Genomic DNA, 25,345 nt, shown 5'->3' on the forward strand with positions numbered 1-25,345 from the left:
TGATTTGGGACCATTTCGTGACATGCATAACTTATTTTTTTTTCTCTTTTTACTTCTTTTATCCATTGTTCTCATGTTTGTCACGAATAAATATTTTCTTTCTGTCTTTCTTTCTTTCTTTCTTTAATTTAAAAATGTTATAAGTATCTAGCTTAATTGTTTTGTGATTATTTATGTTATTTATATGTATAGTAATTATTAAATTTAAAGTAAAGATTAATTATATTTCAATTAATTTTAATAGAATAAATTACTTTCAACCATTGAATTGCTTCGCAGGTTTCTGCAGGTTTTACATTAATTTCGAAATACAAATGCGAGTACGGATGTGAACTCACGATCCTCTGCTTGAAAAGCCATAGGTCAAACCACTCTCTGTCACCACGGATTTCCAGCATTATCCGCTCGTATCAAAATGTAAAAAGAAACATGAGTTTCTTTGCCCCACCCCGACCTTGCCAAACTCTTAAATTACGGAAAAAACATAAACAAAAAGTCTGGAATTCATAATAAATTATACGCGCCGAGTTTTAGAAGAATCCGCGGGAAATATCAAAAGCTCATTTACGCTGTAGCGGCATAGAGTATGACGGTCCGACTAATATTTATAATAGCGAGAGTTTGTTTGCGTTTGTTACACTTAAATGCTAAAACTGTCAAACAGATTTTAACAAAAGATATATATTTTTATATTTTATTTTTTCGCTCACTATTTGTGGTTAATAAAGAGTCATTTTGTATTGTAGGTACCTATTGTATACTCGTATTTTGTTTAGCAAACGTTCTGCTACTAAACCAAATAATATAACAATTAAACGTTTTTCAAAAGGGCTAATTTACATTTCGAACACTTCCAATTATCACTCTGTACCCCAACTCATTAAGTCAAAATTTGAAATACAAATACAAATATACAAAGCAATAAGGAGTAAAAGCAATGCATTATTTTATTACATAAGTATCGCCTTCGTAGGCCAACTAAGCATAGTTCACTTGTATGACAATTTTGCAATACGAGTGAATGTTACATATTTTGACCCCCGTACTTAGTTTAATAGTACATTGTGTCTTAAGGGCGGTAAATAAGGAATTACGAACGAGAGTCTATTAGAAGCCCGAAGTCGAAGACTGAGGACTTTAATGAGTCGATGTTCGTAATTCTATAGTACCGCCCGTGCGACATACAATGTTTTTCATCACATTTGCGAGTAAAATTTTATATTTCTAAAAGAAAAAATATAATTCTTCCAAATATTGGCGATACCTTAGGCTGCGGTCTTGGCAGCGCCGCCCTCCCCCTCCCGCAGCATGCGCCGCAACGTGCGTGTGCATGGGTCCTGCATCAGCGCGCGCATGGCGCAGCAGCTTCAGTTCGGGCACGGACTCATTTACCGACCTTGGGTTTCATGAAAAGAAAATTTGTACGCACAATGACTCATTTACCGACCACGGGTTTCATGACAAGCACATTAAGGTCGAGGGTTTTATTTGGGGGGTTGCAACCAAGGTAGCCCGCATGTTACGGCACTTTTTAGGTGCGGCCAAAATTTGCCTTCCTCCATTATAACAAAGCACAAAAAAGGTATCCGTAGAAAGCATACATTATTATTATTTTGTATTATAGAGTATAGTATTGTCTTGTTTCTAAATTCCCTCTAAAAATATACGTTGATTGATTCCCAGCAATATTGGTAAACGTCATCCTGACTTAATTTGACATTTTGGCTATTTTTTTAATGATTTTCATATTGGTTGGAGCTCACTGAAAAGCATTTGATTTTTAAATTGGTTTAAGCGCAATAAAGAGTTTACGTACATGACGGGATAGTTTGTATTGTGGAACATATTTTTTTATTTTATTTATTTAAGTAATTATTAAGGGACATGGATGAGTTAAGAAAGTGACTAAATAGGACTGTAGGCAAAGTTACTCTGAGCAAGTTTTTGCATAATAAGAAAGAGACATACAACAACGTCTACGGGAGTCTCCCCAAATCATCATATCACTAACAGCGAGTCTTACTGTAAAACTTTTCTCGGAAAGGTCCTTCTGTTTTGACGCTTCTGAGCCGGTGAGCTGGAAAATTAATCAAGTAAAAGCAATGTCGAATGAGCCGTGCGTACAGAGAGCATTCAATTTTGTCATGCATAAATTTGGGACATATACGAGTTGGTATATCGTAAGCGGGTCATTGAATTAGATTCTGCCTAGAAAGGATGCTCTGCATATTTTCTTATTACCCGACTGCCAGAAGGAGGGTTATGTTTTTTTCGAGCGTATGTATGTATGTATGTGGGTATGTATGTCCATTTCTTTGGTCCTCGCTGCAGCCTAAACGGCTAGACGGATTTTAACATATGAGGTATCATTGGATTCGTCATAACTGTCGGAGTGACATAGGCTATATAATATTTCATTATGGCGTCTGCAAAAAAAATGGCAGAATGAATATTTTTTTTTGTATTGTAACAATATTGGTATCAAATGAAAGCTAATAATTAGCCCATTCTAAATATATATGGGTTACACTATTTTTAATCTACCGTTTTCACATATAAATATCAATAAAAGTGTAAAATAAAACATTAAAATTAAAAAAATCAAAAACCCGAGTGCCAAAACTAAAAGGAAGAAAATACGTCTAGTGGTCTAGAACTGTTAAGTAGCTAATTTAAAGTTCAACAGTCGGGACCCATTTAAATCATGACGCTCAAAAACTCTTAGTACTTAAACGGGTCCCGACTGTTGAACTTTAAATTAGCTACGTAACAGTTCTAGACCACTAGACTTATTTTCTTCCTTTTAGTTTTGGCAGTCGGGTTTTTTGTTTTAATTTTTTAATTTTTATTCAATGCGATGACCAAACAAGTACAGTCAACGTCATAAATAAGTGATCATTTCTGTACCTTGTCGCTTTCAGTCGTTACACAATTTCGTATGGCTTTTCAAACATGACGTTAAAGTGACAAGTACAAAAGTAGTCACTTATTTATGACGTTGACTGTACATACTACTACTATTTAATTATTTTAAAAAATTCTACATTTATAAAGCTGGAGGTTCCGTGTTCGATCCCTGGTCAGGGCAGATATTTGTGCGAAAATTATGAATGTTTGTTCTCGAGTCTTGGGTGTTTTATATTTATTTAAGTAGGTACGTTTCTATTCAAGTATGCCTATCCATAGCCTAGTAGCTATAACACAAGCTTTGCCTTCTTTGGTACTATAAAGTTCAAAATTGGTGTCAACTGCCCCATGCTATTTGTTTATTTATTTATTACCTAAAGTCGATTCATCCTTCCGTGTATTATCATGTAAACAAACACTTCTCGAAGACATAATCACACTTTTCTCTTGGATTTCACAATAACCATCACTTCAAATGTTCCTGTTTACTTAAAGAAACTCACAAAGTAATGAAATCAACCAAGTAACCACTGAAAAATATAAATTCTAATAAGATTGTCTTCAATAATCAAAGGAACGAATGAATAACCTCAAAAATGTCTGACATTGCAATGTCTAGATTGTCTATGGAACGAATTGCAAAGTATTGATGGGAAACGACAACTTATCGATATGGATGGATAAATGTGGCAGTTAATACTTAATGTAGAGATTTCGGAATATGCATTGAAATCAATCATAATAATTACTCGGAATTGTTGTGGTTGATTTCAATATTTATTTTAAACCAGGACGGACACGGACGCGTAGTTGTCTATGGTTACACTAAACGTCATTTCATATTGCGTTGCATCTTAAAAAAAGAAGAAATATATAATGAAAACTTGGCTGTAATGGTGTTCAACCTTTGCCTTTTCCACAGAGGAAATAATATTAAAAACATAAAAATAAATAAATAAATATCACGGGACAATTCACACCAATTGACCTAGTCCCAAAGTAAGCATAACAAAGCTTGTTTTATGGGTACTAAGCAACGGATAAATATAATTATATAGATATATATATATATATACATACTTAAATACATATTAAACACCCAAGACCCGAGAACAAACATTCGTTTTTTTTCATACAAATATCTGCCCCGACACGGGAATCGAACCCGGGACCATAAAATGAAAATAAAAAGAGTTGAATCTAGAAATATCATTCGTTTCGCTACTTCGCTTGATGCCGTACGTTACATGTGCTCTTTTTGTGATATTTTTAACGACTTGGCTTGCTTACGGATTTATTTATAGCAAAATCATCGGTCACGTTTTATGTATATTTTTAATTACTTTTTCAATCACTAGTCATTGTCTATTATCACCTGTGACGTCACGTTTGTTTACATGTAGGGTTGCCATCTCTAAAATTTGGCTGCCAGGACAAGACGCGTGAAAAACCCGGATTTTGGAGCCCGAAACCCGGACATGTCAACAGGCTTTAGGTTTTTGTTAAACTTGGTCAGTAGGTATAATAAAATATAGGCCAAACAAATAAGATCCTTATAAAACGATTTACAGCTTGCTGGAAATTAATTCTTCAAAAAATTCTAATTGCATTGGTCTAAATATTAAAAATATTTTTAAACCCGGACTACAAATGAAACCCCGCCCGGACGCTCCCCGGACGCCCTATAAACTAGGACAAATCCGGGGAAACCCGGACGGATGGCAGCCCTATTTACATGATAAGACAGAGAAGGATGAATAGATTATATATATTTATAATACAATTAAAATGATACTTACTGTCGTCAAAGCATTTTTCCAGTTCATACATTTTTGCAACAATACTTACTTACGATCAAAAATATCGAGAACATTCTAGAAACTTCGAGCGTAACATGTTGTTCCCGGCTAATAGTGTCCTGGGACAAATTTAACCCCAACTAGTACTTTACTTTGAACAGAATAGATTGAAACTGTTGAGGTCAGTTAGTTGGGTTAAGTTAAATTAGTGTAGGCGAGTCCTTATTGTGTCATAGAGGTGAAGCTTTCTGTGAAAAATTGTCTTTGGAAGTTTGTGTGGTGTTTGGAAATGTTTTGCTACAAATTATTTACATTAACACCCGATTAGATATAATCCTCCTGATCGTTTCTAACCATTTTTAACTTACAACGTTTGTGCCTACATACATAATGTATATTTATACCTGTGGACGAACATGTCGCTCTCGTATCGGTCTAGTCAGCCAACAAAGACTTTTTGCATAGGCAATACGCCAAAATTCCTTTCCCTTGATGTCCAGTCTTGGGACGCCCTGTATATATGTCAATCCTTTTTCATTACTAACATTATACTCCATTTTTTAAATCTAAAAATACATACAATACAGACGGGATGTACATTAAATGTTTGACAGTTACGAAACCCATGAACATTTTGTATGGGAAAATGTTTCTTCTTTTATTTTATTTTTTCTTCAATTTTTCAATGTTTTAAACAGTTATGGGTCGTTCTCGTGAGTCGTTCAAATCGCCATTCCAGGCGACGAATCGGTACAAAAAATGTTCTTTTTTGTAAACGTTGTATACAGAAAGAACGGTCTCAAAAGATAGTTAAGGAGTCTTTTGCGTCGAAGGCCTTTACCTATTATTAAACTTACGCGGTTAAAAACATAGTGTCAAATCTCATTTCCCTCCCGTTCCAAATTACGTGCTGATAAATTGTTCGATGTATTTAAGCACTTTTAAAAAGAAAACCTTCCTATTTTTTAAGCGATCTGATTAACTAACTATTAAGGAATTAATCTGTAAATTTGCACAATTTTAAAACTACTTCATAATAGAAAGAATGAAGATTATGATTTTGTCCACCGAAAACTATCATTCCCTTCCGCGATACCAAAACATTAAATAAATTCCCAAATTCTTCCCTGTGTGGCGGTAGTAAGTGCACTGTTCCCGCCCCGCACCGCTTCAGTGTGCCGCCGCATCTAGTCATTGGAGGACATGCGTTCCGCTAGCAAGAAATTCTGGATTTACGTGCACAAAAAGTACTTTGTCACAGTTTGGTCTTCATTACTTTCCAGCGTTTTATGCAATAAGTACTAATTTTATTTTTTGTTTAACATCACAGTAAAATGCTTTGTGGTTACTTATTTAATGATATAGATATAAAATGTTTAAACTACATTTAGAATTTAAATTAATCGAGAAAAACTGCCGATATCTCATTCCTCTCCATAGCATTACCATCCTAACCCTCCAATTTTTTGCTGGATGGTAATGAGGATGTTTGGAGGGTAGTGATTGTTCCAAGTTACATTTGTTTTTATAGTTCTGGTAAAGCCTATTTTAATGAAAACCTATTTTAATTGTAAAGATATGTTGTTTAATAGTTATAAAAATGTAGTATTTCTTTTAGATCAGCATAATGGCTAACACAAAAAAGCTAACTAGGGAACAAAATTTTAACAAAAGACAGATTACGGATAAAACAAGAATATATAAAGATAAAAAGTGATCCCGAACTACATAGACTTCAAAAAAAAGGAAAGAAGAAGGTACATCCTGAAAAAAAAAACAGAGTATTAACCCTTTATAAGGCCCCATTTATTGGAACATACTATCACAGAATCAAAAGCAGCTATCGAATACATACCTAGCAAAGGATGTTTTTAAAGCTAGTAGTATTTTCAATAATAACAATGAATATTGTAACTTATTACTAAAAGAATAATGTAGAATTTCCAAATCAATGCATGTGGTCGCTGAATCGTCTCTGCCTTATAAAGGGTTAAAGATATGACTATCAGAGCACAAAGAGAACAAAGACGAAGATGGCGTCAACAAAAGTCGTAAACATTCGAACAAAAAAAGGAGCAGCATAAAATACAACTAATTTTGTTGGAAAACTCACCACCAACCACACCACTTGCTACTGACAACGAAGACAATAATCAGGTCGCACCAGCACTTGTGCCAGATGGGGACCCTTTAGCACAAAATCCCGCGTGCGTGATAGAAGAAAAATGCGTGGCATACGTAAAGAATCCACTTTAGTCAGAAAAGTTCGCTATAAAGCCATGAAAGTAATCAAAAACTTAAAAGAAGAAGTAAGAAAATTACAAAAAGAAAGAGATATTTTAAGAAAGTGAACCCAAAAATTAGACTTACAAGAGAAGAACGTAACAAAAACAATAGAAGATAGGTAGCGTGGAAAAAAGTTAACGAATGAATAAAAGTCATTTTTTTTATTCGACTGGATGGCAAACGAGCAAATGGGTCTCCTGATGGTAAGAGATCACCACCGCCCATAAACATCTGCAACACCATGGGTATTGCAGACGCGTTGCCAACCTAGAGACCTAAGATGGGATACCTCACGTGCCAGTAATTTCACCGGCTATCTTACTCTCCACGCCTAAACACAACAGTGCAAGCACTGCTGCTTCACGGCAGAATTAGCGAGCAAGATGGTGGTTCTTGAACTTTTTCTTCTGGCATGTGGTAGGACCTTGCACAAGGTCCTACCACATGCCAGAAGAAAAAGTTCAAGAAGTTAAAAAAGCTTTTATTTGATTAAACTGTTTCAAGAAAAATACAACAAAAATATTGCAGCTCTAAACAAAACAGAAAAAATATCATTTGTAGAAGAAATAATTGTAAGTGACAATTCGAGATTGAAAAGATATTCTGTTTATATACCTAGTCGTGTAAGAAAGAACCTCTAATAGAGGTATGGTTAGTAGGTTCTTACAATACCGGCTATTTTTGTGTGTGATTTTTTATAATAATTAGTGAAAGAAACTTTCATTTTTAATAACGAACTGATAAATAGGTACTATTAAAAACAAGTTTTATCTTATAAAAACATCACTTCACACTAACTAGCTAGTTTTTATATGTATAAATATCTCTATACAATTAAATCATTAAAAATTATTACGGAAAATGTCATTACTTTCCATGTAATACTCACTACCATCTAGGCATATTTCATTAATTTTGTAATAAATCTCATTCCCTTCCTACCGCACTCATTGCCATCCTGTCATATTTCATTTCCATCCGAGCCTTCATTACTTTCCTTCAAAAAAATCTTAAATCATAACCTGTACAATGACGCCTTTACTCATATATTACTCTACGCGGGTATGTGAACCATTTGAAAGTATAAAATTCTCGAAAATCAACAATATTTTGAAAAACAAAAAAATGTCTGAATTTGAACGACTCGCGAGAACGACCCTTATTCTGCTACTCGGGACGGAGACAAATACAACAAATCAAAAACCATTAAAATCGGTCCAGCCGTTCTCGAGGTATAAATGTTCGAACAAACCCGACTTTATTTTATATGTTTAGATTTTATTGAAAGAATAAATAAACTAAACTAAAGTAAAAATCTTTTCATGGTGATGGAAAGGGATGCCTTTATTGTGTCACCCTAATACCAAACTGAACAAAAACCCCAAGTGCCAATTTCTAAATAAACAGTTCCTATTCAACTTACGGCTCAGCCGTTAACGTTGAAACGTTAAATCGCGTCGTTGAAAGAAATTAAACAACAATGGGGGATTCAAATCGTTTCGTTCAACATCTGCAAACTATTTTGCTTTAACGTTTACTCCAAGCTGGAGAGGTCGCGGGCTTTGGATTGGGCCAGTGATGTGATTTCGTAGGGAATATTTTTGTGAACGTTTTATTTTCTAATATAAAAGCAAAGACAAGTATTTTCACTTTTTGATCATGTTATTCAACATATCAAGGGGTCTCTGACTGACTGAATTTTATGAAAATACAAACTGAAACTTGGATGCACAGAAAAACCAAAATAATAATTAATTATTTAATTAATTTGATTGTTTAGTCTACATCTCTTGTCTGGGTGAGCGGTTAGTTCCGAAAGAATGTGGCGTCTCTCGACGAAACATAGATGTCGCTAGTGCTGCTGCTTAAGCACAGTAGAAATAAGCAACCTGGGATATGTATGCATATAGGAAAAAATCGTATCTAGATTCCGGTCCAGCAGTTGTGTAGGGGTTATGGCACGCAGTACGGATTGCTGAGGTCCTGGGTTCGATTCCTAGTGCTGGTCTCTTTTTCTGGTTTTTCTGTGCATCCATATCTCAGTTTGTATTTTCGATATGATTTCACGGGATACCCGTAAAAGTAACAAATTTGGAGCTGAAATAAAAAAAACAAAAATACTCCAAAAACCAATCATTAATTTTATGAAATTAGAAGCTCTGCTGTTTAATATGAGTGAGTCTCTAATGGTAAGAGAACCTGACTACGAAGCTTGAGGTCCCGGGTTCGATTCCCGGCCGAGGCAGATATTTGTATGAATAATACGAATGTTCTTTCTCGGGTCTTGGATGTTTAATATTTTAAATATCCGTTGCCCAAAGTATCCATAATACAAGCTTTGCTTAGTTTGGGACTAGGTCAATTGGTGTCAAGTGTCCCATAATATTTGTTATTTATATTATTTAGGTACCTCACAAACAGTGGCGTAGCTAGGTAACCTAGGGCCCTGGGGCAAATAAAAAAATGGGGCCCACTGCTATCAAAACTTGTAAGGTTTTTTGAAGAAAAATCATTACCTATATATACAAATACTTTAAAAATGCTAAGCAACTTTATCATCAGCTATAAAGCAGAATTTCGAGGGCCCCCTGAGCTTGAGGGCCCCGGGGCACTGCCCCGCCTAGCCCCTTGGTAGCTACGCCACTGCTCACAAAACCGGATAGTGTGTTCACATGGCTGCCCGGTTCTGTAGAATCTTCCGGTCCGGATCTAGTTTTTGGCAGGATTCCTTTTCCAAGCTTGTCTGAATGCAAATACTGAAATACAGTTGCTACTAAATCGGACCTGGCATTTTATCGAACGGACCGAACATACATTAAAAATGTTTCCATACATATTGCCGTAATCGAAAAACCTATAGGGTACTTCCTGTTGTCCTAGTAACTTGAAATTTGGTTGGAGGTAGCTATTATTATAGCATAACCAATGAGAAAAAATCTGATAATCATAATTTCTTATGCCCTTCTTTTTATGTAAGAAGGTAAGCATCTACGTAGACGGAATGAAACATACGTGTAAAATGCGTTTTGCTTAGAAGAGGGGCTCTGCTATTCGTATATACCTATAGAATAACACGAAAACCTTGGTACGCGAGTGTGTTTTTTAGGGTTCCGGAGCCAAAATGGCAAAAACGGAACCCTTATAGTTTAGCCATGTCTGTCTGTCTGTCTGTCCGTCCGCGGCTTTGCTCAGGGACTATCAATGCTAGAAAGATGTAATTTTGCACGAATATGTATGTAAACTATGCCGACAAAATGGTACAATAAAAATTAAAAAAAAAATTTTTACTGTACCAAAGTGGGAGTGTTTTTTTTTCTCATCCAACCTTATAGTGTAGGATATCGTTGGATAGGTCTTTTAAAATCATTAGGAGGTTGCTAAAATGTTTGCAAAATATTCAACTTAAAAGTGCAAATTTTCATTAAAATCGAGCGTCCCCCACTCCTCTAAAATCTAAACCGGTGGGTGGAAAAATTTGAAAAAAATCAGAATGGTAGTAAGTATATCAAACTTTTAAGGAAAACTATAACGGCTAAGTTTGCATGAGAATTATTAATAGTTTAAGAGAAAATAGCAGCCTAAGGTATAAAATATACCTAAACTTGGAAGATTCCGTATAAAATACGAAATCCTTAGAAAAATATTACTTATTTTTTTCGTAATGGCTACGGAACCCTATTTTGGGCATGTCCGACACGCTCTTGGCCAGTTTTTTTATCATATTTGGTCCATAAAGAACTACATTATCACGTCACTACAGCACTTGAGTCGCTGAAACTAAATTACTAAGTCACCGTTGTATTTAAAATGAAATTTCCCTTCACAATAACTGCTGTTCCGGAGCGCTTAACTCGAACAGTCGGGGTTAAGTGTTGGGATTGTAATGTTAACTGCGTTAACAATGCTAACATACAATAGCTTGTCAGCAAACTTCGTTTCTCATAATTAAATTTGTCATAATTTTCAGTTGCCATACCAACGTTTGTCATAAAAATATTCTTCCAGCCGCTCAGTGTCCTATTATGATGTATAGAGCTTATTGTAATGCGACATCGAACTCTTTTCATAAATTAAAAACAAAAATTTTACTTGGGCCGCAGTAGGATGAATAGTGTGGTTTTCTGGATTAAAAAAAATTACATCTTATAGAATGCATTAGGTTATATAAGATTTATAATATCAATCCCAAAGAAAGTATTATTGCAGCTGTATATTATTTTATGACAAATGAAAATTATAGAAATCCATACCGAGGCCTTAAGCTACATAGTTAGGTTCTCTAACCACTTGGCTAGCCCGCGGTGCGGTGTGGTGTATTTTTAACCCCGCATGTAAAAAGAGGGGTGTTATAAGTTTGACCGCTATGTGTGTCTGTCTGTCTGTCTGTGTGTGGTACCGTAGCTCTTAAACGGGTAGACCGATTTGTATGTTTTTATTTTATTTGAAGGGTTTTCTAGCAATGGTTCTTTAATATGTTTCATCAAAATCGGTTCAGCCAGTGACAAAGTCGGGGGTTTTCCAACTTTTTGTTGGTTGGTTGGACCACCAGCACCAGTCCAGCAGTGGTGTAAGGGTTAAAGCACGCAGCACGGAATGCTGAGGACCTGGGTTCGATTTCCAGTGCTGGTCTCTTTTTCTAGTTTTTCTGTGCATCCATGTCTCAGTTTGTATTTTCGTTAAAGTAATATTGTCTTTTGTTGCAGGAGGGCGAGCGACAGGCGTCCGCGATGAACACATCGCTACTACTGCAGCGGCTGAATGACACTAACAGTAAGTTTGGGTGTAATAATTCTTGTTATTTCTTGTGAACGTGACTTCAACTCTGGAGGCACTACTTATTTTTCACACCTCTCCTTCACAAAAGTAACTTTTTCTCCCTGACGAGAGGGAGCAAAGTGCAACTTTTCTGTTCAAGGCTTTTCTAAGTGTTTTATTGCAAATGCTATTTTTTTTAAATTGATAATTGTAAAGCTATGCCATTTTCTATGCTGGTTGTTCTTTAGTAATATCTAGAATTATTTTTTTCAAGTTTCTTAATGCTCGGTGTGAAAAGTTGTATGAGCCACTCGGGAGCAAAATTATTTTCATCTTGGGCGTTAACACTTGAATCCCTCATTATGCTCAGGATTCTACTTTAAAATCCCTCGCTACGCTCAGGATTCTATTGCAGAATCCTTCGCTACATTCTGGATTCAATGTACGCCCTCGCCGTAAATACACCATTTTGCTGCCTTGTGACACAAATAACTATTTCATCACAATTGCTCGTCAATGATGTTATTCCATGCCGGTATACTAAAGGACTAATGGCCTCAATTGTTCCCGCGGGAGCTGTGGATTTACGTAACTATAGTTTTTCTCCCGGAGTAATGACTTTCGTTTCAAAAAGTTAATAGGTACGTCATTTATTTACATCTTTAAAACTTAGCTATAACCCAATTTTACACCATAAAAATTTGCCACGTTTCATGAAACTTCGATATTTTTATATCAAATTGTTTTGCAATAAATTTAGTAAATATTTTTAGCATATTTTGGAACAATCTGGCCGTAAGACCATTTGAATTCTAAACATAAACACAGTTCTTAGCATTATCTATGGTAAACGACTCGAATAAATGACAATCAGGGGGGCTACTACGAGATTCGAAAATCGAAGTTCATATCATTTTCCTGACGCTAATATTATTTAATACGAGAGTGAGAGGAAAGGTACGATACGCGAACTTCGATTTTCGAATTTTGTTGTAGCCCCATGTATTGGCGGAGCTATTATTTTATTTAGTTATTTTCTTAGCGCCTTTCTTTTGCCGACCTGTGAAGTGTTTGGACACAAAATAATTTTATTTCTTGCATTTTTTTCTCGCAATGTGTTGAAAATCATTGTGTGTATCATGCGCCTATGGGGATTACGCCCCATAATGCACAATGTACTATAGTTTACGAGCGTTTCAACTGCTATCAGCTTCCTGTCGCTTATACTGAAGAAATGAGTCAGGTAGGATGGAAGGATTTTATAAAACAGTATGGTGTGCATGCGATACAATTGCAATTTATTAAAATTTCTTGCTTACGATCATTTCTTTAACATTATTATGTAATGCGACAGTAAGTTAACTAATTAGTTTGGCTCTTAATAATTTATTGACGACCAGATGACCAAGTGGTTAGAGAACCTGACTGCGAAGCTTGAGGTCCCAGGTTCGATTCCCGGCCGGGGCAGATATTTGTATTCGAATAGTAAAAATGTTTGTTTTGGGTCTTAGATGTTTAATATGTATTTAAGTATGTATATGTCTATATATGTATGTTTATGTGCTAGGATCCATAGTACAAGATTTGCTTAGTTTGGGACTAGGTCAATTGGTGTCAAGTGTCCCATGATATTCATTAATTTATTTATTTTATTTTATTTCTTAAATCAGGCGACACCTTACGGAGGTCCATATCAATGAAATATAAACAATTACTTTGCTCAACTGCAGCTCCTCCGCCTCCGCAACACTGCAACACAACCGTTCAACCGTTGCTCTGACGATGAACTCTGCTTGAGTTCGAAACGGGTCAGCATAGTTTAGTGGTGTTGATTGATATGGACTTCCGCGAAGTAACGCCTGATTTAATGAATGATTGGACTATAATCGAAACTACCTACTGCTTAGGTACTTTTTTTAAAAAGTACATTTAGCTCTGCCCTGGCATGGAGAGGGCTCTCCTCGACCAGCTCCATTGTCTGCATCACGTGTTAGCGACACTTCCAGACACTAGTCTGACTCTATAACACTAAGTACTTGGGTGACCCAGCTACGTTCGTCTTTTGGATTTAATCTGCCGTATGGTTCAGAACAGTGTTATGCTATTAAAATGTAATTTACTTTCCTGTTAAGAGATGGCGCGTTGGATTGGGTTGTTTGCTTCAGAAATTTGTGTAGGTTTGTTCACGATGTTTTCCTTCACCGTCATTTTGCACATGAATTTGGAAAGGCTCGGTAGCGCAAATTCGAACATCAATAACTCCTAAGTACGATGATATCCCTAAAGACAAAACTCCAAAATGTTATGTACGAAACTCCTAAAAATGCTGATCTTAATGCACTTTAATTCGAATAACTTTCTTTTCTAAAATCAATATTCCTTTGTACAAAATATCTTATGACAATATTTCGAAATTAGACATATCTAAAACGCAAAATACCTACGTACAAATCTTATGACAATTCTTCGAAAATTATCTCAATCACAATGCTCTAACACGATAAAATTGATTGGACATAATGTACTCGTAGATTGTTATGTTAGTACTGCATCGGCGCCTAAAGCTCAAACTAAATACACAGATACAGAAGCTCTGCCCAGCGGAGTTCCGTCGACTTTGTCACGTTATATCTATGCTTTAGCTAAAGCCAACTGAAGGAAATACAAATGTCGTTAGAATTATTGTGGACAATTTTGTACATTAGACATTTTAAACGTGGGTTAAATAAACGTAGGATAAAATGTCGTTAGGTATTTCATGTACTAGCAGTTATGTACATTAGATATTTTAAACGTGGGTCAACTGAACATCGAACATGTATATTTAGGAATTTTGTAATAAGTAATATAAGTTTTGATCTTCGCAGTTTTGTCTTAAGGAATATCGTATAGGAATTACTGGCACTTGAGGTATCCCATCTTAGGCCTCTAGGTTGGCAACGCGTCTGCAATACCCCTGGTGTTGCAGATGTTTATGGGCGGTGGTGATCTCTTACCATCAGGAGACCCACTTGCTCGTTTGCCATCCAGTCGAATAAAAAAAAATCGTACTTAGAAATTTTGATTTTCGAAATTTTGCTACGGATTCTTTGGAAAAACTAAGAGGTGCAAAGCAAGATTTGACCCACGATCCTCTGCTTGAGAGGCTAAGGTCACCAAGGCTTGGGGGCTGTTTCACCGCCCATTGATTAATTTTAATTGACGGATGCCGTCTCCGTCTATTCGAACAAAACAAACAGAGACGGCATCACATTTATCCGTCAAATAAATCAATGGATGGTGAAACAGGGGATTAGGGTGGAAACTTAAATGTGAAAATATTATTCAATTCAGTTTCGGTTACCGCCGAAACATAGACAACAGCCGAAGTTTTTACGGTTCCGTTTTTCGGCTTCTATTTTCGGTCAGACACTAACAATTCCATTTCATTTAATTTTCTAGTTGTTCTTTAAACAACATCGAATCGCTAGCCACGTTTGAAATGAGTTTCGACCGCAGTCCCGCAGGGTGCGGAAAAACACGTCGTCGTGCTCATTGAAAGGCAATTAATCGGATCTATGCATGTGTGACGTGATCAGCTGGCCAGAGAGAGCGCGAGAATACCTATGCTATCAAACTGAGAATCGCAGTTATAAAGTAAAAGTAATAGGATGGATTCCTGAGTAAAAATAAAAGATAGATATAATAAAGTCAGTTCAGTTTCCTCTACTGTACATACGTTTCTCATGGGACACTAGCGCACTAGAGCAAACCTCCATGACGACGTCAGTTCTCTTTATATTTTGTCGCCATGACAGATCATGACCTATGAGTATTAGTACCTATAGAAATCATGATATAGGTATTTACTAGTAACAAAATAACATGATATTTACATCGATTGTAACGATAGAGCTATATTTCCATAAAAATCGTTGAAATAATATGATATTATGGCATTTAAGATACTCGATCAAACCTACTTAACTTATTTATTAACTTGGCTGTCTTATCGTATCAGGAAGCCAAACTGCTGGCCAAAGACCGTGCGGAGTGGCGATTACTCCACCGACAAGAGCATAGCTCTTAACTTTAAGAAGAAGAAGATACTCAAAAAAATGTTTACAGTTTTGTGCTAGTGGTGCAGCTCTGACGGCAGAAAATTGCACTAATATTCCCTACTGACATCAATGAGGGCTATCGTTTTTGCGCTCACCAGTTGGCGCCACTGTAGACAAAGACGCGTTGTGTTAAATACTTGTGATGTATACATATAATTTAATATTATTGTAAATCTGTTTAAAAAAATATACCTCATTGAGTTTCTTGCCGGATTCTTCTCAACAGAGGTTTTTTCGAACCGGTGGTAGTTTTTTTTTGACATTCATAAGTGCTTGTTATAGCCTAAATTGAATAAAGATACAATAATAATAATAATAATTGAATAGAGATTTTGACTTCATTTGACTTTGAAAGGTTCTGCCTGAAATATAGTGGTTAGTTTGTTATTACGGGCGTGAAAACAAAATTTACATTTAAATTACATTTAATACCTTAAAACCGTACCATAAAAATATCGAGCATGCCACAGTGTTGCGTTGTCATATTTTGTCCGGAAAGAGATGACAAAGGTTGTCCCGTAACGCATATTTGCCATAATTAATTTCAGGTATTGCAAAATACTCACAAAATTAGCTCACCCAAAAACAGTGTAAATTTTGACATTTCGGAGACCTCTCGCTACACCAGCGCCTCTAGCGGCGAAGTCATACGCGAAAGGTCCCATTGACCAAATCTCAAAGCTAATTTCTTGAGTAACAAGAGATATTAGATACATATAATATAAATTGAAAATACAAACTGAAATACAGATGCACAGAAAAACCAGAAAAATAAGACCATCACTGGGAATCGAACCCAGGTCCTCGGTAATCCGTACCGAGTGCTATACCTCTACACCACTGATGGTCCATGCTGATGTCTTAACATATAATATAATTCAATACATATTTTTTTTTTTCTTGTTTTGTTTTTTGATATATATTTTTATTGTATGATTGTTTTTTTAGTGTTATTTATTGTTATTTCATTAATTTTGATATAATTGAGAACATTTACATAGGTTTAAGTTGTCTTTTATTGTATTTTATGAATTTTGTCATTTTTTTTTTTACTTCATAAATTCAAATTATTTATTCAGTAAATAGGGCGCAATGAAAGAAACAAAAATAAAGAAAGAAAACATTTCCATTCATCCCAGCCTATATACGTCCCACTGCTGGGCACAGGCCTCCTCTCAGAACAAGAGGGCTTGGGCCATAGTTCCCACCCGGGCCCAGTGCGGATTGGGAACTTAGCACGCACCATTGAATTGCTTCGCAAGTTTGTGCAGGTTTCCTCATGGTGTTTTCCTTCACCGCAAAGCTCGTGGTAAATTTCAAATGTAATTCCGCACATGAATTTCGAAAAAACTCAGAGGTGCGAGCCGGGGTTCGAACCCACGACCTTGAGAGGCGATAGGTCAAACCACTAGGCCACCACGGCTTCAGAGCAATGAATAAAAAAAAATATAAAATATAGTTTTATGTATGTCACGAAATTAATGGTCCCAAATCAGCAATCTGCCGGTCTTGCGAACGGCACGCACGCCAATGGCACGGCAATGGGCACTTTTACACGTCATTTTTTAAACTACCAGCGCTTGTATCTAAGTGTCTCTGTAATTAAATAAATTTTGGAATAGGTACATATTGTTACACATCCAATACTCGAGAGTATAAACATTTGTATTTAATACATAATCTGCAAAGCTTTTGCCCGCGATGCCTGCAAAAATTTGCTTATCGCATCCCATGGGAACTATGCAATTTCCAGGATTAAACCTTCCCATGTTCTTTACAGGGTCTCAATGTATCTTCGTACCAAAATTTCATTTAAGTAAATCGGTTCAGCGCTTTAAGCATGTATGTAGAAATAACAAAGAGACAGATATACTTACATATTTATAATTAATCTCCGGCCGCCCCGGCCCCGGCCGGAGATCGGAGCTGGAACTACAAGCTTTGTAGTGAGGTTCTCTAACCACTCATCGGTCATCAGATTAACCGGTATTATACCTGCGTATTTGCCTATACTCGTGCCTGTTTTTAATCCACCAAAACTGTCGTCTCTTCATACCTCTTTTGTTGCTGACCCTCCGCATACCATCAAGGTCTCAGATTGAGTTATCGTACACATTTTTCCGATATTTACCTATATACTTATCTTACGTATAGTAAGGATATTATTAGATTCTCTATTGTCCGAAATGGGGGCGATTCGTATCGGACGTTGTTGCGCATTTATAGGACAGCAGCGCTTGTGAGAATGTTTGGAAAGTTAAAGGTTGAATATTTGATATTTACGTTCCGTTTCGAGTAACATTACCCAAAATAATCGCATTCAAAACGGTTCACCCGTTTAAGAGCTACGATGCCACAGATAGACACAAAGACAGACAAACAGACAGAGACACATAGCGGTTAAACTTATAACAACCCTCTTTTTGCGTCGGGGGTTAAAAATAGACATGACCGTTGATTGAGGGGTGTGTAGATGGTAAAACCATAACCGTAACGACGGTAATCGATGGGGGAGAAAAGTTCACGAGTGGCGACCACGAACCGGAAGAGGAAGCGTGGGTAGGCCTCCCACAAGGTGACTGTCAACATCGTGAGAGTTGCGGGCAACCGGTGGATGCAAGTGGCGAGTTGTCGTTCATTGTGGCGTTCTAAGGGGGAAGAACTTTGTTCAGCAGTGGACGTCTTCCGGCTGGTGCTGATGCTGATGAGATGGTAAAAATCGAGTATTTGTCGTTACAGCTTAGTTAAGTTTTATTTTAGTAGGGTTCTATACCTTAAAGGGAAAAAATTGAACTCTGGTCATTTAGTTGTACGTCGGCTTGTCTGTCTGTCAAGACATTTTTTCTTAGGAACGTGTTGTATCAAGCTAAAATAAATATCAAATATCAGGTCTGCTGCCTCTCGAAGCAGGTGAAAAATCAAACTTCTAAGTAAACGCAGTCAAATGATCATATTAACAGACGGACGGACAGCCGGTCAACAGAGTCATAGTGTAAGGGTTCCGTTTTCACTGGCTTAGGTACGAAACCCTAAAATAAGAGAAAATAAGAAATCGTGGTGTTTTTTTTTCTCTTTATTGGGGAAAAAAACAGATACAGACAATTAATAGCAATAGTACATTAAAATAATGCGATAAGTATAGGTATAAGTGTTTCAGCATAATCGAAAATGTTACTTCAAAAGAATCTTAAACGGTAGGTTGAAGCTTCTGATCCGTCGAAATAGTTTCAAAATTGTTTTAAAAACACTTACCTATATACGTCCCACTGCAGCGCACAGGCCTCCTCAGAATGAGAGGGCTTGGGCCATAGTTCCCACGCGGGCCCAGTGGGATTGGGAACTTCACACACACCATTGAATTGCTTCGCAGGTTTGTGCAGGTTCCTCACGATGTTTCTTCACCGCAAAGCTCATGTAAATTTCAAAATGTAACTCCGCACATGAATTCGAAAAACTCAGAGGTGCGAGCCGGGTTTGAACCACGACCCTCGTGAAAATTGTGACTAAATATTAGAAACTTTAGTGCAGCAAGTATTAACCTCCTCGCCCAATAATACGACGTGCAAAATTCAATTGTCTTGTCGTCCCGCTGACGCTTCTATTATTTTATACGAAATTGAGAGGGACGGCATGATACGAACTTCGATTTTCGAATTTCGTAGTAGCCCCCAGTTCTTAAACTCACATCAACTTTTAAATTTACTCTCATAACTCATAAACATAAATAACCGTTGAAACTTCGATATAACTTTATGATTAACACTGAAAGGGACAAAATTCTAAAACTTGGCTAAATTAAATAGCATGTTGCGAAAAATCTCAACTATTCGAAACTCGTTTTAACTTAACTTTTTTAATTTGGTCAGAAGTTAAAATTGGCGCTTTATAGACTTCATTACGAAGGACATTTAAAAATAAAATCATTAACAGCTGGATCGCTGGGGTGAGTGACCCTAAATGCGAAGACTAGAGGTGATGGATACCCTTTGTGCCTTTAGGTGGGCTTCAGACCTTATTGAACTATATATAACAGGTAGCCCATTCAGATGGGTCAGCTTAGGTAACTCTGAAACTACAGGGCAGAAAAAGATATGCTTGTAGAAACCTAGTCGTCGAGTTCGACGACAGTAAATCCTGCATTTATAGACAAAAAAAAACTTAATTCAGTTATCGCATTCCATCATTTTTAATTAACAAACTCACATTTAATTCCTAATGTCAATCTTACCCGCTTCTTATATGACTTATCATATATAATCCAAGGCCCGCTTCTATTGGTTGTGTAAACTTGAAAATTGACATGCGTACTTCATTCATGTATACTTATTTTTGCCTACGAGGTGGATACATTTAATGGAATTTATTTAAGTATGCAACTTTCTGAAGCATTTTGTGATTACATAATACTGAAACAGTTTAATGAATACAATTTTTTGGTGTCAGTAATAGATACATATTTATGATGAAAATGTGTGGCTACATATTTTTCAATTTTTTTTGTGTATACATACTTTTAGACGTGACTGTACATTCAATTATAAAAATACATTAATAAAACTTTTTTTTTCTTTGAATAAATGTAATTTTGCCTAATCGCTGAAATGGATGACATGGTTTTTAGAAAAAAATCTTTCTCTTTCATAGTGTACATTCACTAATACTGATCCACTTATCTGCTAAGAGATTTCTATGTAGTGTGAAAAATGTCGATGGTGGAAGTCTCAATTGACGTAAGGGACAAAATGCTACTTTTCAGGAGAGCGAAAAGAAGTTTTTGGTAATTTTCAAACCCTCACAGCATTGTTAATGTTTAACTTAGCAGGACGTTATAATTACGTAAAATCTTGAATTTTCTTGCTTTTCAACGTGAAACTATAGATATTTTCGTAAAAAGCTTAATAAGAAAAATAGCTGTCCCTTACGCCCGTGACATACGGGTGTCATAGCCCCTTACACCCATAAACCTTAAATAAATAAATAATGTAGTAACCGATTTTTGGTCTTATAGGACATTTTATATTTTTATTTGCTACATATTTGGACGTAACTTCCTGTAGAAATTTAAAAAAAAATGGTGAATTAACTCAAAGAACCACTTTAATTATTTAAAATAACGCGCAAAAGCCATAATTTTGTACGTCCCCTTAAAAAATATGTAATTTGTAACATTTTCTTTAAATGGACATTATAAGTTAAAAGTTAAATAAAACTCAAATAAATTTTATAACGTTTTTAAACTTTCGTGATTCTCACTCATAATCAAAATACCACCAACGGGACTTATCACGCTAACACACACGAGTAATATTTACCTCGACGTTTCGGCAACATTGCAGTGGCCGTGGTCAAGAGTGGACTGAAGTGTGGGGTGTCAAGTCTGCCTAGCAGCGCGAGTCCTTCGAACTACCCGCACTTGATCATTAATAGTACCAGCACTCGTATCACGAACTACCCGCAATTGGTGATTTTTATTTGTCACCTCATCACACCGACTCACAACACTCATCCCGACGTCGACACTTATTAATAACAGAATTCCACGAAGATGAAAGCTTATGTCCATCGTCCCGGTTGACATTATTATGCTTTTTTATTTCAACTGCTTCACGTACCATTCTTGAGTAGAAATGACATTCCGTGGACAGAATTTTGGGATTGTGAAGCTCAATCCAGTGGTTTGGTCCCGACTCCAACGAATGCTCGGCTATGGCTGACTTGTTTGTTTATAGCTGAGAGGGTCAAGGAAGATATTGCAGCTGTTAAAAATCGCCAAGTAAATAAGTTTTTATCCCGGAAAATAGCATAGTTCCGGGGGGTAGCGATAAACGAACTGATGATGTTGTTGATGACGATGATGATGAAATGGTTTTCACTACCACCACTGGCGTACTAACTCTGCTTGCTTGCATTATTGCTTACATGCTTGCTTGCTTGCTTGCATGCTTGCTTGCATGTTTGATTGCATGCTTGCTTGCACTATTTCTTGCACATTTGGGAGTATTCTTGCTTGATTTGTTGTTTGCATGCATGCTTGCCTTCTGGCTTCACGTTTGCTTGCATGCATGCTTGCACTATTTATGCTTCCTCTAACACACTGATTGCAGCTGTGAGGGAGTGGGACGCCAGCCCGCTTCATGAGCGCTGGAGGTGATACCATAGACCTGTCATCGCGGGATCGGGGTAACCCGCGATGTTCATCTAACCCAGGCCGATAAAATTGCATGTTTGTTGATTTGATTGACAAAATTACATGCTCACTTGCAAGCCTGCTTAGGTGGTTGCTTACATGCTTGCTTGCTTGCTTGCATGCTTGCTTGCATGCTTTCTTGCACGCTTGCTTGCACTATTTCTTGCACATTTGGGAGTATGCTTGCTTGAGTTGTTGTTTCAATCACTACAAGTTCTAAAAACCATCTGTTTTGATGCCTCCTACGACCTAACATTAACAAGGTATTTTAATGAACTAAAAGAAGCAAGCTAGGTATTTTAATTTAAGTTACACCCAGAAAGTAACCTCAATTTTTTAAAAAGTCTGTTTGTTACTGTCCCTTACGACCAACAATTTACTCTAGTTTTAGCTTTTGATGTCCCTTACGCCCATAAGAGTATTCCTTATTTTATAAGTTGCTGTTGTTTAATGCCCATTACGACGTACCAATTACACCTTTTTTTAAAATGTCTGTTTGCTACTGCCCCTTACGACCGACAATTTACTCTTGCTCTTGCTTTTTATACCCCTTACGCCCATAAAAGTATTTATTATTTTATAAATTGCTGTTTTTTAATGTCCCTTACGACGTTCCGATTATACCATTTTTAACCCTCACCATACATAATTAATTATACAGGCCAATTATTATTATGTATGCATCATCATCTCGGCCTATATACGTCCCACTGCTGGGCACAGGCTTCCTTTATTAGGATCTGTCAGGACAGCTTAAAATAAACAAAGTAGCTAAGAGAAATTTACCTCAACATCCTTGACTGAAATTCCATTACGGAAATGTTAGCTCGACGTCAAGCCATTAGGGGATCCATCAACTTAATCTTCTTTTTTTTGTTTTGCTTTTGGCATCTTATAAAAAAATACGCGCGTTGACAAAAAACAAACGTAGGCAATCAAATACGTCCGCCGTGTTTGACGTGTCTGACACGACTGACCGAATGTGCAATGCGCAAACGCTCGGCGCGTGGAAGGTAGGTAGACGCGTTAGTATTTTGATGTTAGGTACAAGAAATAAGTACAGGCGGTAAGGTTACGCCCAACAACTTCTTGCTTTTTTATCTTATTCGTTATAAAATGTTGGGGTGTAAAGGGCAATGAAACAATAATTGACCCATACGCCCTATTATTATATTTGTTGGTTTTTTTTTAACGACATGAGCCGAGTCGTAAAGGACATATGAAACTGCCACAGCCCCTTACGACCCAAATATTAAAAAAATAATACATTTACGCCATTTTTCAGCTCAAATATTTTATATCATGTCCCTTAAGCTATTTTATTTTAAAACTAGCTGGCCCCGCAAACTTCGTTCTGCCTTAAAATCAATTTATATTGTGTTACCTTATTAGCCATGTACTTTTTTTTATAGTGAGGAATCAATGCGAGCACGCAAGCGAGGGAGCAAGCATGCATGCAAGCCAGTATGCAAGTAACCATGCACGCAAGCGAGCATGCAAGCAAGCATGCAACCAAGTATGCAAGCAAGTATGTATGCAAGTAACAATGCATGCAAGCGAGCACGCAAGGAAGCATGTATTCAAGCAAGCATGCAAGCAAGCATGCAAGCAAGCATGCAAGCAAGCATGCAAGCAAGCATGCAAGCAAGCATGCAAGCAAGCATGCAAGCAAGCATGCACGCTAGCGAACATGGAGGCATGTTACCAAGCATGCATGCAAGCAAGCTTGGAAGCAGGCATGCAAGCAAGCATGCAAGAAAGCATGCACGCTAGCGAACATGGAAGCATGTAATGGAGGCATGTTACCAAGCATGCATGCAAGCAAGCTTGGAAGCAGGCATGCAAGATTGGAAGCAGGCATGCAAGCATGCAAGCAAGCATGCAAGAAAGCATGCACGCTAGCGAACATGGAAGCATGTTACCAAGCATGCATGCAAGCAAGTATGCACGCTAGCGAACATGGAAGCATGTAACCAAGCATGCATGCAAGCAAGCATGCAAGCAAGCATGCACGCTAGCGAACATGGAAGCATGTAACCAATCATGCACGCTAGCAAACATGGAGGCATGTTACCAAGCATGCATGCAAGCAAGCATGCAAGAAAGCATGCACGCTAGCAAACATGGAAGCATGTAACCAAGCATGCAAGCAGGCATGCAAGCAAGCTTGGAACTGGAAGCATGTAACCAAGCATGCAAGCAGGCATGCAAGAATGCAAGCAAGCATGCAAGCAAGCTTGGAAGCAGGCATGCAAGCTTGGAAGCAGGCATGCAAGCATGCAAGCAAGCATGCAAGAAAGCATGCACGCTAGCGAATATGGAAGCATGTAACCAAGCATGCATGCAAGCAAGCATGCACGCTAGCGAACATGGAAGCATGTAACCAATCATGCAAGCAGGCATGCAAGAATGCAAGCAAGCATGCAAGCAAGCATGCACGCTAGCGAACATGGAGGCATGTTACCAAGCATGCAAGCAACCAAGCTTGGAAGCAGGCATGCAAGCATGCAAGCAAGCATGCAAGAAAGCATGCAAGCATGCAAGCAAGCATGCAAGATAGCATGCACGCTAGCGAACATGGAAGAATGTAACCAAGCATGCATGCAAGCAAGCATGCACGCTAGCGAACATGGAAGCATGTAACCAAGCATGCATGCAAGCAAGCATGCACGCTAGCGAACATGGAAGCATGTAACCAATCATGCAAGCAGGCATGCAAGAATGCAAGCAAGCATGCACGCTAGCGAACATGGAGGCATGTTACCAAGCATGCATGCAAGCAAGCATGCAAGAAAGCATGCAAGAAAGCATGCACGCTAGCGAACATGGAAGCATGTAACCAAGCATGCAAGCAAGCATGCACGCTAGCGAACATGGAAGCGTGTAACCAAGCTTGCATGCTAGCAAGCATGCAAGCCAGCATGCAAGAAAGCAAGCAAGCGAGTATGCAAGCAAGCAAGCAAGCATGCAAGCTGGCATGCAAGCGAGCATGGAAGCAAGCAAGTCTACAGAAATCTAGGCTATCTACACTAAATATAATGATGTAGAAAACTTATCTGTTATAATTAAATTCTGGTGATGATGCCGCATATGATGAAATTATTAATTTTCACTACCTAATATATCAGAACAGATTTTTTTGGGTACTTTAAATATATATAATATATATATTAATTTCACCAATGGTATTAATTTCACTTTGCCATTTGCGCAACACAATCCAGCGGCTTCATTTTTGTACTTCAATGCCTTACAATATGGGCAAACTGAGTTCATAGATCCAATAGCAACGCATTGGTAGGCACTGTAGT

The 25,345-nt window shown here is 37.3% G+C and overlaps 1 protein-coding gene across 1 annotated transcript in view; it reads left to right on the forward strand.

Moving 5' to 3' along the window:
• Positions 1-25,345, forward strand: part of LOC141437090 (5-hydroxytryptamine receptor-like) — a 138,870-nt gene that overhangs the window by 101,344 nt on the left and 12,181 nt on the right. Inside the window, exon 2 of the mRNA XM_074100315.1 lies at positions 11,696-11,762. Coding sequence (XP_073956416.1) covers positions 11,720-11,762 — 43 coding nt within the window. The 5' untranslated portion in view covers positions 11,696-11,719. The remainder of the gene's footprint in view (positions 1-11,695; positions 11,763-25,345) is intronic.

The sequence above is a fragment of the Choristoneura fumiferana genome, chromosome 17 (genome assembly GCF_025370935.1).
Source record: "Choristoneura fumiferana chromosome 17, NRCan_CFum_1, whole genome shotgun sequence".
Lineage (NCBI taxonomy): Eukaryota > Metazoa > Arthropoda > Insecta > Lepidoptera > Tortricidae > Choristoneura > Choristoneura fumiferana.